Source organism: Xenopus tropicalis, chromosome 5 (genome assembly GCF_000004195.4).
Source record: "Xenopus tropicalis strain Nigerian chromosome 5, UCB_Xtro_10.0, whole genome shotgun sequence".
NCBI classification, from domain to species: domain Eukaryota; kingdom Metazoa; phylum Chordata; class Amphibia; order Anura; family Pipidae; genus Xenopus; species Xenopus tropicalis.
This window is the reverse complement of record NC_030681.2, coordinates 101,913,369-101,925,792: the sequence shown is the minus strand read 5'-3', so window position 1 is coordinate 101,925,792 and position 12,424 is coordinate 101,913,369. Positions and strand designations below refer to the sequence as shown.

Genomic DNA, 12,424 nt, shown 5'->3' with positions numbered 1-12,424 from the left:
TGCACAAGGAAAGGGAAATTAGAGTGCTGAATGTCCACATGTTAAATATTGATCGGAGACAGAGGATGGCAATTAGCAAGTCTAGACAACTTAAAGCATAGAATATTGGTGGCAATTAAGGTGTTTGTGGGTGCTCTTGTTTAATTAACACTGGATTAGACTCCACTAGATGCCTTTACACCAGGGTTTAGCTAGTGTTAAGTCCATATGGGACACACCCTTTGGCTTTTTGTACTCCAGGCATATCCTGTAACCAAACAGATACTTCACCAGCTATTCAAATGTAACCAACTACTTACTGTCGTAATCATTAATTGTGTAATAAGTGCGTCACCTTTATTCTCTCAGCTATAAAAATAATGATTGCTATTTTAATTACTTGCATCTGAATTAATAAACATTATTATGCCAAGTCAGCATGGATTTGGATATTTACTAGTTATTAAATTTATGTTAATGGTACAAATGGAGCATATGTACATAATAGTGTGGTTACAGACTGCAGTTTGCAAGCAATGCATGAATTTTGTTTATTTTCCTTTAAAATGATGTCCTATGAAAGAGAGCATTATTTAATGGGTTAGAACTGCATTCCCCCTAACAAAGGACCAAAGTGCATCTCATGTGAATATATTTTATTCATGTCAACAAACCAATAAATCTGCTTCAGTCCTTAAATGAAAAATATAAAACTAAGCTTTGTCTTTCATTTTCCCTCTAATACATGAGACAAATACTATGGAAGAATAAACTTTCACTGTACATTTGCATTTATACAGGCAGTGATGAATCTCCTATTGTGAAATGCTAAGTCACTGCTAAGTTCCATGACAATATTAAGGAACAAGGTGACAAATTATCTTTACATTTACAGTAGGGTGTGCCTTATTTCTTATAATACACAAGTTTAAGTTGGCAAAACTGACATCACTGGGCATTTTTTTATACGGATGTTTATTGACAAATTATTAATAGTATTTGTTTATCATGTATCAGCCAGGAGAGGAATATCTCAGCAAAGACATCCTCCTTACACCACAAATGACATGGCATGTCTTGGAGCAAACACTGCTGCTACTGCTGCTATTACAACTATTGGCAGGAAGAACACCTCTGCTGAAGAAATTATATGGTGTCTCATAAAAAAAAAAAAAATACAAAGACAAATGAGCTTTACTAAATGGAAACTGTTGGCTCAAAGAGATGCTATATAATTTTACAGTCCGTTTAACCCTTTATATGACAGCAGTTTCATTCACAATAGGATCCCACATGTAACACAGAAACGTTAAATCTATGAAGTTGGCATTTGGTATTTCAGTGTGGGATGTAAAGTTTTTTTTTTCCCATTGTAAAGGAAGAAGCTACATATATTCTTTAAAAACTTTTAGTTGTCCAAGTAATTAAATCATTTAGTTTAAAGGGGACTTGTCACCCTAAAAATACATTCCAGATCATATTATATCATTTTAGTTGAGCAAAATAAACTTTACATAGGCCATATAAATGATTAAAATCTTGTTTTGCTTTTGGAGCAAGCAGATAGGTGCCATTTTGGGGGCACTGTTATTACAGCAAGCTTTGCATTATCCCCAAATCTTGTTTCTGCGACAGAATGTGGGACCTAAAGCCTATACCCTTGCACAGGCTACACAGTTATAGGCCATGAGGAGGGACAGGCAATATGAGCAGTGCAATGAAATCTAGGAAGTGATGCATGGAAAGAGAAAGTAACCGACTACCCAGATCTATTCCTGAGGAATAGTTTAGGGCCAGGCAAAATATGACTAATAGCTCAGATTTTTAAACATTTATTTTTAATTACAAAATAATTTGGGTTTCATGGGCTTTTTTTTCAAGGACTTTTATTACACAGCTTTTTACGTCCAAGTGACAGGTCTCCTTTAAGACACTGATTCATTCCTTTAACCAGGCCATTGAGAAAGACTGTAAGCAGCATTTACTCAGGACTACACTTCAACATAATAAAACATACCTTGTGCTTTATTACTGTTATTGTTTCCTTGACTGACCATTTAAGTCAGTGAGGTGTACTAATTAGCATCCAAGCTAAAACTTTATTTGAAGACCTACTAAAACTCATTTACAAATGCAAGTGGAAAGTGCTAAATCATTTAGAATTTTGGTGGCAAAACAATCCTATTGGATCATTATGGAAAGATCCCTAACCCAGAAGACCCCTGGTCCCGAGCAAGCTAGATAACAGATCTCATAACTATCTAAGTAGGTCATTTTTTCAGGACAATCTGGCAATGAAGCATTCAATCGAAAACAAAACTTTGCAGTTGTAGTTGTTATTAATTGCTATGCACAATTTCACAAGCAGTCACAAACCAGTAGCTGCCAAAACAGTCAGCCTTATAAGCAACTTAGCAGGCAAAAACCAGTAATCCTCGATATTAATTATGTCTTGTGTATAGCAGGAGAAACTAAAATGATTTTTTTATTAGCAATGTTCACAGAAAACGTATGTACCTGCTAAAATCACTTTCAGTCTATTATCTGTCCTCTAGCACAAAGTCTACGTTTCATAATTCATTACTGATACATGATTGAGTGGTCTGGAATAGATACATAGCTTGTACTTCTAGAGGTTATTTTAAATAGGTTTAAATCATTTTTCTTGTAAATGGCTGAAGAATTAAATAGAAAGGTTCCTGTTTTATTAAATAAGGTTTTGCCTCTTGACTGCTCTTCCAGTCCATAGGCAACCCCTGCATTAATTACTCTAAAACCATACTCCATGGTGTAAAACTGCCCCATTGCAGTAAACTAAAGGTGCAGCAAATGCATACATTTTGGATTTGGCTGAAGTCTGCGGCAAAATATTAGAGAAAATGTAAGGTTCGGTGATACCTTTTATAGGCAAACTATAGGTAAAAATTGCATGCTTTCGAGATAATAGAATTACATCTCTTCTTCAGGCTTAAAGATGTTACATTAAATGAAACTCTAATAGAAGACATTAATACACACCAAGGCAGAATAGGGTGGGGTTAACTAGAGAGTGCACACATGGGAATTAGACAAGCAAAAAGTGAAAAACAAGAAAAGGGTCCACTGGGTGGGATAACAAATGAATCTAGATCTTATCCACTTCATCCAAAATATTGGCAAAATACCAAATTAAGGTTAACTTGCATATTCAAATGTAAGCAAAAAAAAAAAAAATCGCCACAAATTACATTATATACTTAATTCTTGTTGCCTTCAGTATTCCAGGGCCAGTCACACTAAAGCCCTAGAGCACTAGGGGCAGATTTCAGGTTATTAGATATCTATGCTAGCCCCCTGTTGCTTTCCTGCTCCTGATTGCCTCCATAAAAATGCTCTCAGGCCATAATTGTCTCACAAGTCCCAGTGTTGAAGGTTACATTATTAGGAACCTGCAACTTAAAAGCAGATAAAAGGGGACACCAAGGAACTCTTTGGTTGAAAATTAAATTGTAACTATAACTAGTTACTCTTTTAGCAAATCATTCAAGAGACATTTAATAAATGGGGAACAAAACCACAGAACTTTCTATAAAATCTAATGAAAAATAATCAATGTAAGGCTCTTGCCAGATGATTAGAAATGAGTCTCAATGGCCACAAATACAGTAGCAAAAAGGCAGATCCTATTTTTTATTCAGATGGATCAGCTCACAATAAGTCAATGATCAGTTAATCTTATCCCCACCTAAAATCAGTTCTGCATAAACTCAGTTCAGCTCTGGGTTTCTTACCGTACAAACGAAGGAAAGTTACATTTGTCAAATAAATGTAACATTTAAAGGACAAGGAAAGTCTAAGTCACTTGGGGGTGCCAAAATGTTAGGCACCCCCAAGTGATTTAAATAGCCTACCTTGTACCCCGGGCTGGTGCCCCTGTTAGGAGAAAACAGCACCAGCCCAGGGTAGCTGCAGAGCTTCCTTCTTCCATTTTCGCGCTGCAGCCAATTGTCCAGGACAAACGCATGTGCAGTAGAGTGAAGTGCTGACTTCTCACTCTACTGCACATGCGCGCAGAGCGAACAAGGAAGCGATCGCTGCTACCCCGGGCTGGTGCTGTTCTCTCTGTACAGGGGCATAAGCCCGGGGTAGAAGGTAAGCGATTCAAGTCACTTGGGGGTGCCTAACATTTTGGCACCCCCAAGTGACTTAGACTTTCCTTCTCCTTTAAAAGAGAAGGGGCCTATTTATCAAATAGTGAAATAAAGCTTGCCACAGGTCGCCAGATCACAGTTGCTCTCTAGTCACTTGTACGGGATTTTTCAGGAAATATTTATAAAAGGGGGAAAAGAACGGAGAGTTACATATGCCACATAAATTAATGATCTGAAATCCCCAAAGAGACTAAAGATATGGAACCTCTACTTTTCTTGCAGTTTACAGCCCTAGCTTCCCACTAGGTAAACTTGGAAATTATAAAATGCTCATTGAAATTATTATAATAAGATAACTTTTTTTTAAAGTTTACACCTATAAAATGCAATAATTTTAAAAACATGTTACACAATACAGTTAAATAACAGCTGCTTTATGAGATGCTTTAGCTTCCATGCAACCATGAGGAATGCTGCCCAATAAACTTTGGGCATGGAGCCGAATTTATTTAAAGGAGTTGTTCACCTATAAATTAACTTTTAGTATGATGTAGAGAGTGATAGCCTGAGACAATTTGCAACTGGTCTTTTTTTTAGTTTTTGTGTTTTTTTTTTAGTTATTTGGCTTTTTGTCCAGAAGCTCTGCAGTTTGGAATTTCAGCAGCTATCTAGTTGCTAAGGTCTTATTTACCTTAGCAACCAAGCAGTGGGATGAATGACAGACTGGAATATGAATCGCAGGGGGACTGAATAGAAAGATAATTATTGAAAAGTAACAATAATAATAAAACTGTAGCCTCACAGAGCAATAGTTTTTTGGCTGCTGGGGTCAGTGACCCCAATTTGAAAGCTGGAAAGATGTATCAGAGGAAGGCAAATAAATTAAAAACTACACAAAATAAACAATGAAGACCAATTGCAAAGTTGCTAGGAATAGGACATAACATAACTTTAACATACTTAAAGTTAATTTAAAGGTGAACCACCCCTTTAAATCACTTTGGCTCTGTGAGATGTCTAGGTTTTAATGCAACCACAAATGCTGTTTAGTCAACCAGTAACTGCCCATGAAGTCAAATAAAAAAATGTTTTATAAGTGTTGAGTTGTTTAGTGATACATTGTATCTTCCCTGCTTGGATACATAGAAGCCAGTGAATTTTACAGTATGCATCAGCATCAATTACTCATGCCATTACTAATGCCATGCAGCATTAGACTATTGTTACGTCAAGGAGGGGCAGCTTGGCAATTTCAGTCTAAAAGTGCCTGTCATTGCCTCCAGTAGCTCTGATTCACTAAACTGTGAAATGCTGTCATGGGCAAACATGATCACTTTTTATAATACAAAAATAGCTAACACAACTGAATTTTTACAAAAAAAAAAAAAAAAAAAAAAAAGCACTCACATCTGTGCTTTCAGTTCAAATAAATGAGTGCTTCAGGAGGTAATCACTGTGCTCATTTATCAACACTGGGCAATAACCCATAGCAACCACTTAGTGATTGGCTTTTTTCAGCCAGCTGCAATTTGATTGGTTGCCATGGGTTACTGCCCATGGGTACATTTGCCCAGTGTTGATAAATTATCCCCTAGAGCTCACCCAAAAAGAAGGAAGGATGGGGAGCTCTAGGACATCAGTGGTATGTATGTTCACTGATATAATGTAATTAACTACAGGCTTATACAGCAATCCCTTGCCTTTTCAAGCCATATTCCCTGACAAGTTTTGGTCTGTTTTTTTAGGTCTGGATTTCTTTTGGATTTTTTGACACTGAACAGAAATAGACCCTTTTGTGCCAAAGTGAAATGATAGATCAGCAAAGTACTTAATAGTAATTACAATCATTTGTAATGCTGATAGAGGAGCTATACACACACACACACACACACACACAGAGTATAGGTTGTAATTGCTGCCAAACGCGCATCTACTAAATACTGACTTGAAATGAGTGTATTTTTGTGCTATTCGTAATCACTTTGCTAAGAACTGTTTTCACACTGACATACAAAAAGACAATCTGATTCAATAAAACATAAAAAAAATCCAAAGGGGTGAATATTTTTTTTAAGATGCAGCACTAATATTACCAATGGATTTCCCCATGTGCTGTGTGTCTGTCCTTAATAATAGCATTTACATGGCTTATCCCTCAATCAAGTAGACAATGCTAAATTTGTTAAACCCTATTACTAATTTGATCCATTATACAAAATAAATGACAATAAAATTGTATATCATTACGACTGTACTACACACACAGCAATGCAATTCTCCACTAAGATCACTTTATGCAAAGAGCTTGTATGTTCTTCCTGTGTCTCTCTGGGGTTTCTTTGGGTCTGGTTTCCTTTCACACTACAAAAATATACATGCAAGCTGCTGATGAAAACTGACCTTTGTTTGTAAACTAGATTGTGTGCTTTACTTGGGGAAGGGACAATATTTATAAGGGCCAATATCTGTAAAGTGCTGTGTGAACATGTTAGTGCTATATAAATACGGATAAGAAGTCAATATCAATCCCTAGCAACTTTATCTGTTAATTGTTAACTTTTGTCCTGATATTTCACATGCAAGTTACATGTGACCTTTCCATGTTCTTCAGTACTTAATCTCGCCAAATGAGAGGATTTTTAACTTGTTTACTAGGATTACTAGCTTTCACACAGCACTATACACATTTTTCACTTTAAAACTTCACCAAAAAGTTTGCAGTCTAAGGAAGCATATTCTTAATGTTTTGTATATAAATTTATACAAAAATATTGTAAAAACTGGCATAAATGTAATCACATATAAATAGAGCTGTAGCATTTAAACTATTACCAACCTTCCCTTTGTTGTAAAATCTGTAGATAAAGGTTCTATAGGGCTCAATTACGATCACAAGGAAACCTGCAAAGTGCTCAAGTTGACCCCATTCACAAATACAACTTGGTACAAACAACAATGCACCTGCTAAACCTGCTCTGATGAATTGCATACAACTGCGCTCCTAGGGACAAAGTAACCCTGGACTCAAAGACAGCCTGGAAATGGTGGTAATTACAGGGTTTCACTAGGGGCTAGCAACCATAATGGCAAATGCTTAGAGAAGGGCTGTCCAAGTGGGGGCCCGCGGGTAGGTTGAGGACCTCCAAATGAACCCAGTCAGTTTTTACCCCAACATTTATTTATACTTTTGTTTTGCTTATCTTAAATTATCTTGCTTCCTATTCATCTTCCATTTTGACTATTAAACTGTTGCCTAGTTGCTAGAGTAAAGGTGTCTATACACCATATACACTGTGTGAGCAGTTTTTTTGGCCACTGTATGGGGCCCTCCGGGGTCCTCTCTGGGTGATCTCTCAAGGAAAATTGGGCAGATGTTGATCAGGCAGGTTTAAAAATCCCATCAGTGCTAGAAATGCTTTGGTTCATTGATGCAGTCCTCACCCAGTGGCTTGTTTGTACTGTATTGTGATCAGCCCAATATTGCCTACCTCAAGGTTGGCATATCGGTAAAAGTTCCATTCAATTGGCGTCCTTTAAAATGAGCAGATTTTTTCATGTATGATCAGCTTTAATGGGACCCAAGAAATCAGATAGCTGTTTAAGTCCCAGATTGAAAAGATGCAAAGCAAAATATTAAATAAAAAAAAAAAAAAACACAAAAAAGGCAAATTTTAAATTGTTTTGGAAATTCATAGTTTATATTTGTATGTTAAAAAAAATAATGTAAAGGCAAACTTTGTTTTTTTTAATGCACTATAATACTTATATATATATATCTGTAAGGTAAGCCATAACAAGCTGTGAAAAATGTTTGTATACATGTCTGTTTATAACAAAACTTGATAATGTATTGAAATCTGACAAATAATTGTACAGCAGAAAGTCTAGCCCCAAAGCAAAATTGAAGAAAAAAGTAGTCACTTTCCAGCACCAAAGGTCACCCTTTTCTCTTCAACAGAACTGCAGTTATAACCTATAACCTAGCCCTTTCTTAAAGGAACAGTATACACCCTTTATCAACACTGGTGCTATGCATAGGGCTTGTCCTTTTTGCCTATTCTTTTAATAAGGAAATATCTACAGTTTTTGTTATTTCTTGCTCTAAACAGGACAAAATTTGAAAATGAAACTAAAGTTACAACCAACTTCCTGATCCAAAAGAGCAAAGTCAAACAACTAGCAGCCCACTTATGGCAATGACACATGAAGAGATTAGTGCTTCCCACTGGCACCAATGTAAATCACCGCAGGGAAAACACATTTGTTGCCTCGGCATTTAAAAGTCGCCTGAAGTTGTCAAAATTTCGGATGACTTTGGAAAGCTAAAGTGACACATGTTTTCCCAGCGGCGATTTCCATTGGCGTCGGTGGAAAAGCATTTAGAGAAGACTAGTTGCCATTACTATAGGAAATTAATTATGGGGTAACTAATTTTCTGATGTGTCATTGCCTTTAGAAGCTTCTGTATAATGAGCTGCTCTTTATCTAAAAAAAATAACATGCTGCAGCAGGGGGAAGAGAGGGGCTAATTTATATGTCTTATTCATCTAAAGCTTTTTGACCAAAGTTAGAAGAGGTGGCCAGGGTGCATAAAATCACATAAAGCGGATGATGATAGCTAGGTGTATACCCTGTAAATTATCAGTATAATTAGATCACACTGAAATTTCGCCATATTTAATGCAGTTAACTATAGCACTGTGTATTACTGATGTGTCAGAGGAGTAAAAAGGAGGTGTCCATGCAACTCACCCTTGGTAGCATAAGGGTTGGGCAGGTTTTACATAAATCATAAATGTAAAACAACTCACAAAGGTTTCTGTACAAGCCAGAGAATGGCACCAAGGCTATTTTACCCACAGACACCTTGCTTTGCACAGACCTGAAGAAATTACTAAAAAAGTTTAGCACAGTACAAGTGTGCCCAGCTCATACCCTCTTCAACAAAAGTCTTAGCATAGATTAGCATAGTAGTCTTATGGTAAACAGTATGTTAGTCACAGTTTACAATTACTTCCTTGCTTTTAATTCGTTGTACTTTGCAACATTGTAACAAAATTTAGCCACTGTCCCACCATCCCCAAAAGGATGCCAGACTCACTGCTTCATGACCATTACTATAAGGTTAAATGGGACAGAGGGTCCCAGTAAAGACACCTGTTTCCCCACTAACACACAGTTCCTCACTCCTGTCTGCCTGGATTTTGTTTTAAAGGTAAACAAACAATCTTAATGCCACATAAGGTGGCCATGCAGACTGATCTGCCCACAGGCAAAAAGGCTAGATACATACAATGCAATATCAATTGTTCTGTTCATTCAGACCAATCACCTGAACAGTTGGAACAGCAATAAGTTAAGAGAGAAGCCACAAAGTTGTAGCTCCACTTCATTTTGGCTGACTGATGCAAATTTTCTATCATAATCCTCAGTCCCACTGGAATCACAGGATTAGCATTATGAATGGCAATACATGCCCATATGGTCAGGAAGTATGGTTGAAAATTGGCCATACTGTCCCACAGAATCTGGGCATGCAGGGCCAGCTTTACAGGTTTGTGTCATCACATAATGTCACAGATGCACAGATGTGTTGAAGGGAGGCACAGAGAGAATATGTATATAACAGCAGTTGTATATAGGTGCAGAATATATCAGTATATGTATGTCTCACACAGTCCAGGCACTTACCCTATGATCTCCATTCCTGCTCCAGAACCAAGCATTTTCCATCACATGTTAAAAGATTGAGCTCACCCTCCTGAGCAGTGTCCAGAATGGAGTAGTGTAAAGGAGGTTTCCCTGTAGAATGTATAAACCAGCCCAATCAGTTTTGTACAGCCTAGAAGAAATACACATACTTATTTATTGGGTCCTGGTGTTCCTGAACAGATCCCATTGTGTTTCCCTGGCAGACCTAAAGAGATCATACTGCCCCAGCAGTCCTAAACATATAAAACTACTTTCCCCCAGCAGGCCCGGACATATAACGCTACTCTCCCTCAGTAAACCCAGACATATCCCACTGCACTGTGCCAATAGTCCAATACATATCACATCACTGAACTCTCCCACAATACCTGTCCATATCATAGAGCTCACAGTAGCCTTCAACAGATCGCACTGCGCACTCCCAGCAAGCAGCCCCATACAGCTCAAACAGCTTCTTCATCTGGTACAGAAAAGCATTTCTCCAAAAGCATAACAATCCCATACCAGCTTTCAGTTCCCCCTCACCTTGTGCAAACCTTCCTTATGTACTGCTGACACCTTTCTGGCCTTTAAACCATACAGTAGCACAGTTCTACATTTAGATCGCCTTCTTTCCTTATTGGACGGGCCGCAGTAGCTTCATAGAGTGGATCTCAGATCGTCCTGATGTCACACTCATGTGACCGTGATGTGGGTGTGAGAGGTTGATGTCACACAGGGGCGTGTCTAACTCTCACCCCTCCTACATTAGACCTGCCCAGTTACACCGCTATATGACAGCCTGGTTAATAAAGCTGCTACTTTCTAGTCAGAGAAGTGAGCAGGCGATTCGTGGAGCAGGGTTTAAATGCCAGAAAGGTGCTGTCCTAGGCAAAAGGTGAGGGAGAAATGGTTGAGGCAAGGGCTGCTGGGGGATCTGTACTGTGTTGTAGGAAGTGCTGTTATCCACAGAGCGGCTGGAGAATGGCAGTCAGATATGTAAAGATATCTAAAGAGTGGCTACGTTATTGCAGTGTTATAGGTACAGGGTGGCTAAATAGTTATAGTGTGATATATACAGGGTGGCTAGGGAGTTATAGTGTGATATATACAGGGTGGCTAGGGAGTTATAGTGTGATATATACAGGGTGGCTAGGGAGTTATAGTGTGATATATACAGGGTGACTAGGGAGTTGTAGTGTGATATATACAGGGTGACTAGGGAGTTGTAGTGTGATATGTGCAGGGTGGCTAGGGAGTTGTAGTGTGATATATACAGGGTGGCTAGGGAGTTATAGTGTGATATATACAGGGTGGCTAGGGAGTTATAGTGTGATATGTGCAGGGTGGCTAGGGAGTTGTAGAGTGATATGTGCAGGGTGGCTAGGGAGTTGTAGAGTGATATGTACAGGGTGGCTAGGGAGTTGTAGTGTGATATATACAGGATGGCTAGGGAGTTGCAGTGTGATATATACAGGATGGCTAGGGAGTTGCAGTGTGATATATACAGGGTGGCTAAAAAGGTACAGTGTTATATGTACATGGTGGCTAGGGAGGCACAATGTGATAAGCACAGGTTAGCTGGAGAGGCACAATTAGGGTTGCTAGAAAGTTGCAGTGTGAAATGTAAAGGGTGACTAGGAAATTGCAATGTTTTACAGATTTATCTGTTCAGGGCTGTCTAGGGAACACATTGTGGTATGCACAGGGCTGCTGGGTTATTACTGTTTCTTTTGCTGGAGCAAAGCAATGTGATATGTGCATGGCTGCTGCCCCTTAAAGGGGTTGTTCACCTTTGTACAACATTCACAAACCTAACAGTTCACATTAATAGAACAATCTTTGCCATACATAGTTAACAAAAAAATGTGCAGCTGAAGAGATATTCACCTCAGAGTCATCAATTTGCTGATCCTTCACTTCTGCTCAGGCCCTGTGCTGGGGGGGGGGGTGTCAGCCTGGATGTGTGTAAGCATATAGGAAGTTCTCTGTATTTTAGGTTCAAAATAGGTCACTCCTATCCCTTCAGAAAACTGATCAGAGAGACAGGGCTATTTTAACAGCTATAAAAAATAGCTTTTACACTGGCCTTTGTACTTTTTTTTTCATAGAAAATAGATTTTCTAACACGCTGAGATCATTGTTGGTGATTTTAGGGCTCTGGCACACGGGGGAGATTAGTCGCCCGCGATTAACTCCCTGTTCGCGGGCGACTAATCTCCCCGAGTTGCCTACCCCTGCCATCCCACCGGCGAACATGTAAGTCGCCGGCGGGATGGCAGACGCGGCGGCGCGATTTCGCGCAAATCGCCCCGCCGCGTCTGCCATCCCGCCGGCGACTTACATGTTCGCCGGTGGGATGGCAGGGGTAGGCAACTCGGGGAGATTAGTCGCCCGCGAACAGGGAGTTTTATCGCGGGCGACTAATCTCCCCCGTGTGCCAGAGCCCTTAAATGATTTGGACGTTGAAGGTGAACAACCCCTGTGAGCCCTACAGATTGCAAACAGACAGTATGACATAAAACCAATCTAAATGTCCAGTCCATAGATTTCTTCATCTGGACGCCAGGTCCTTTAACCCTTTTACTGCCAGCTGTTTTGGTCAAAGCGGAACTTGTATTGCC

At 39.0% G+C, this 12,424-nt stretch overlaps 1 protein-coding gene across 5 annotated transcripts in view; it reads right to left on the bottom strand.

Moving 5' to 3' along the window:
* rubcn (RUN domain and cysteine-rich domain containing, Beclin 1-interacting protein) overlaps positions 1-10,548 on the bottom strand; it is a 39,930-nt gene extending 29,382 nt beyond the window's left edge. For 3 of the 5 annotated variants that reach the window (XM_031902046.1, XM_031902048.1, XM_012963359.3), the window contains exons 1-2: positions 10,347-10,548; positions 9,801-9,951 (exon numbers count right to left, since the gene is read on the bottom strand). In XM_031902046.1, the coding sequence (XP_031757906.1) occupies positions 9,801-9,835 (35 nt within the window). In that variant the 5' untranslated portion in view covers positions 9,836-9,951; positions 10,347-10,548. The remainder of the gene's footprint in view (positions 1-9,800; positions 9,952-10,346) is intronic. The other 2 variants (XM_031902047.1, XM_012963357.3) reach the window with 2 other exon arrangements.
* Between the last annotated feature and the right edge of the window lie 1,876 nt (positions 10,549-12,424).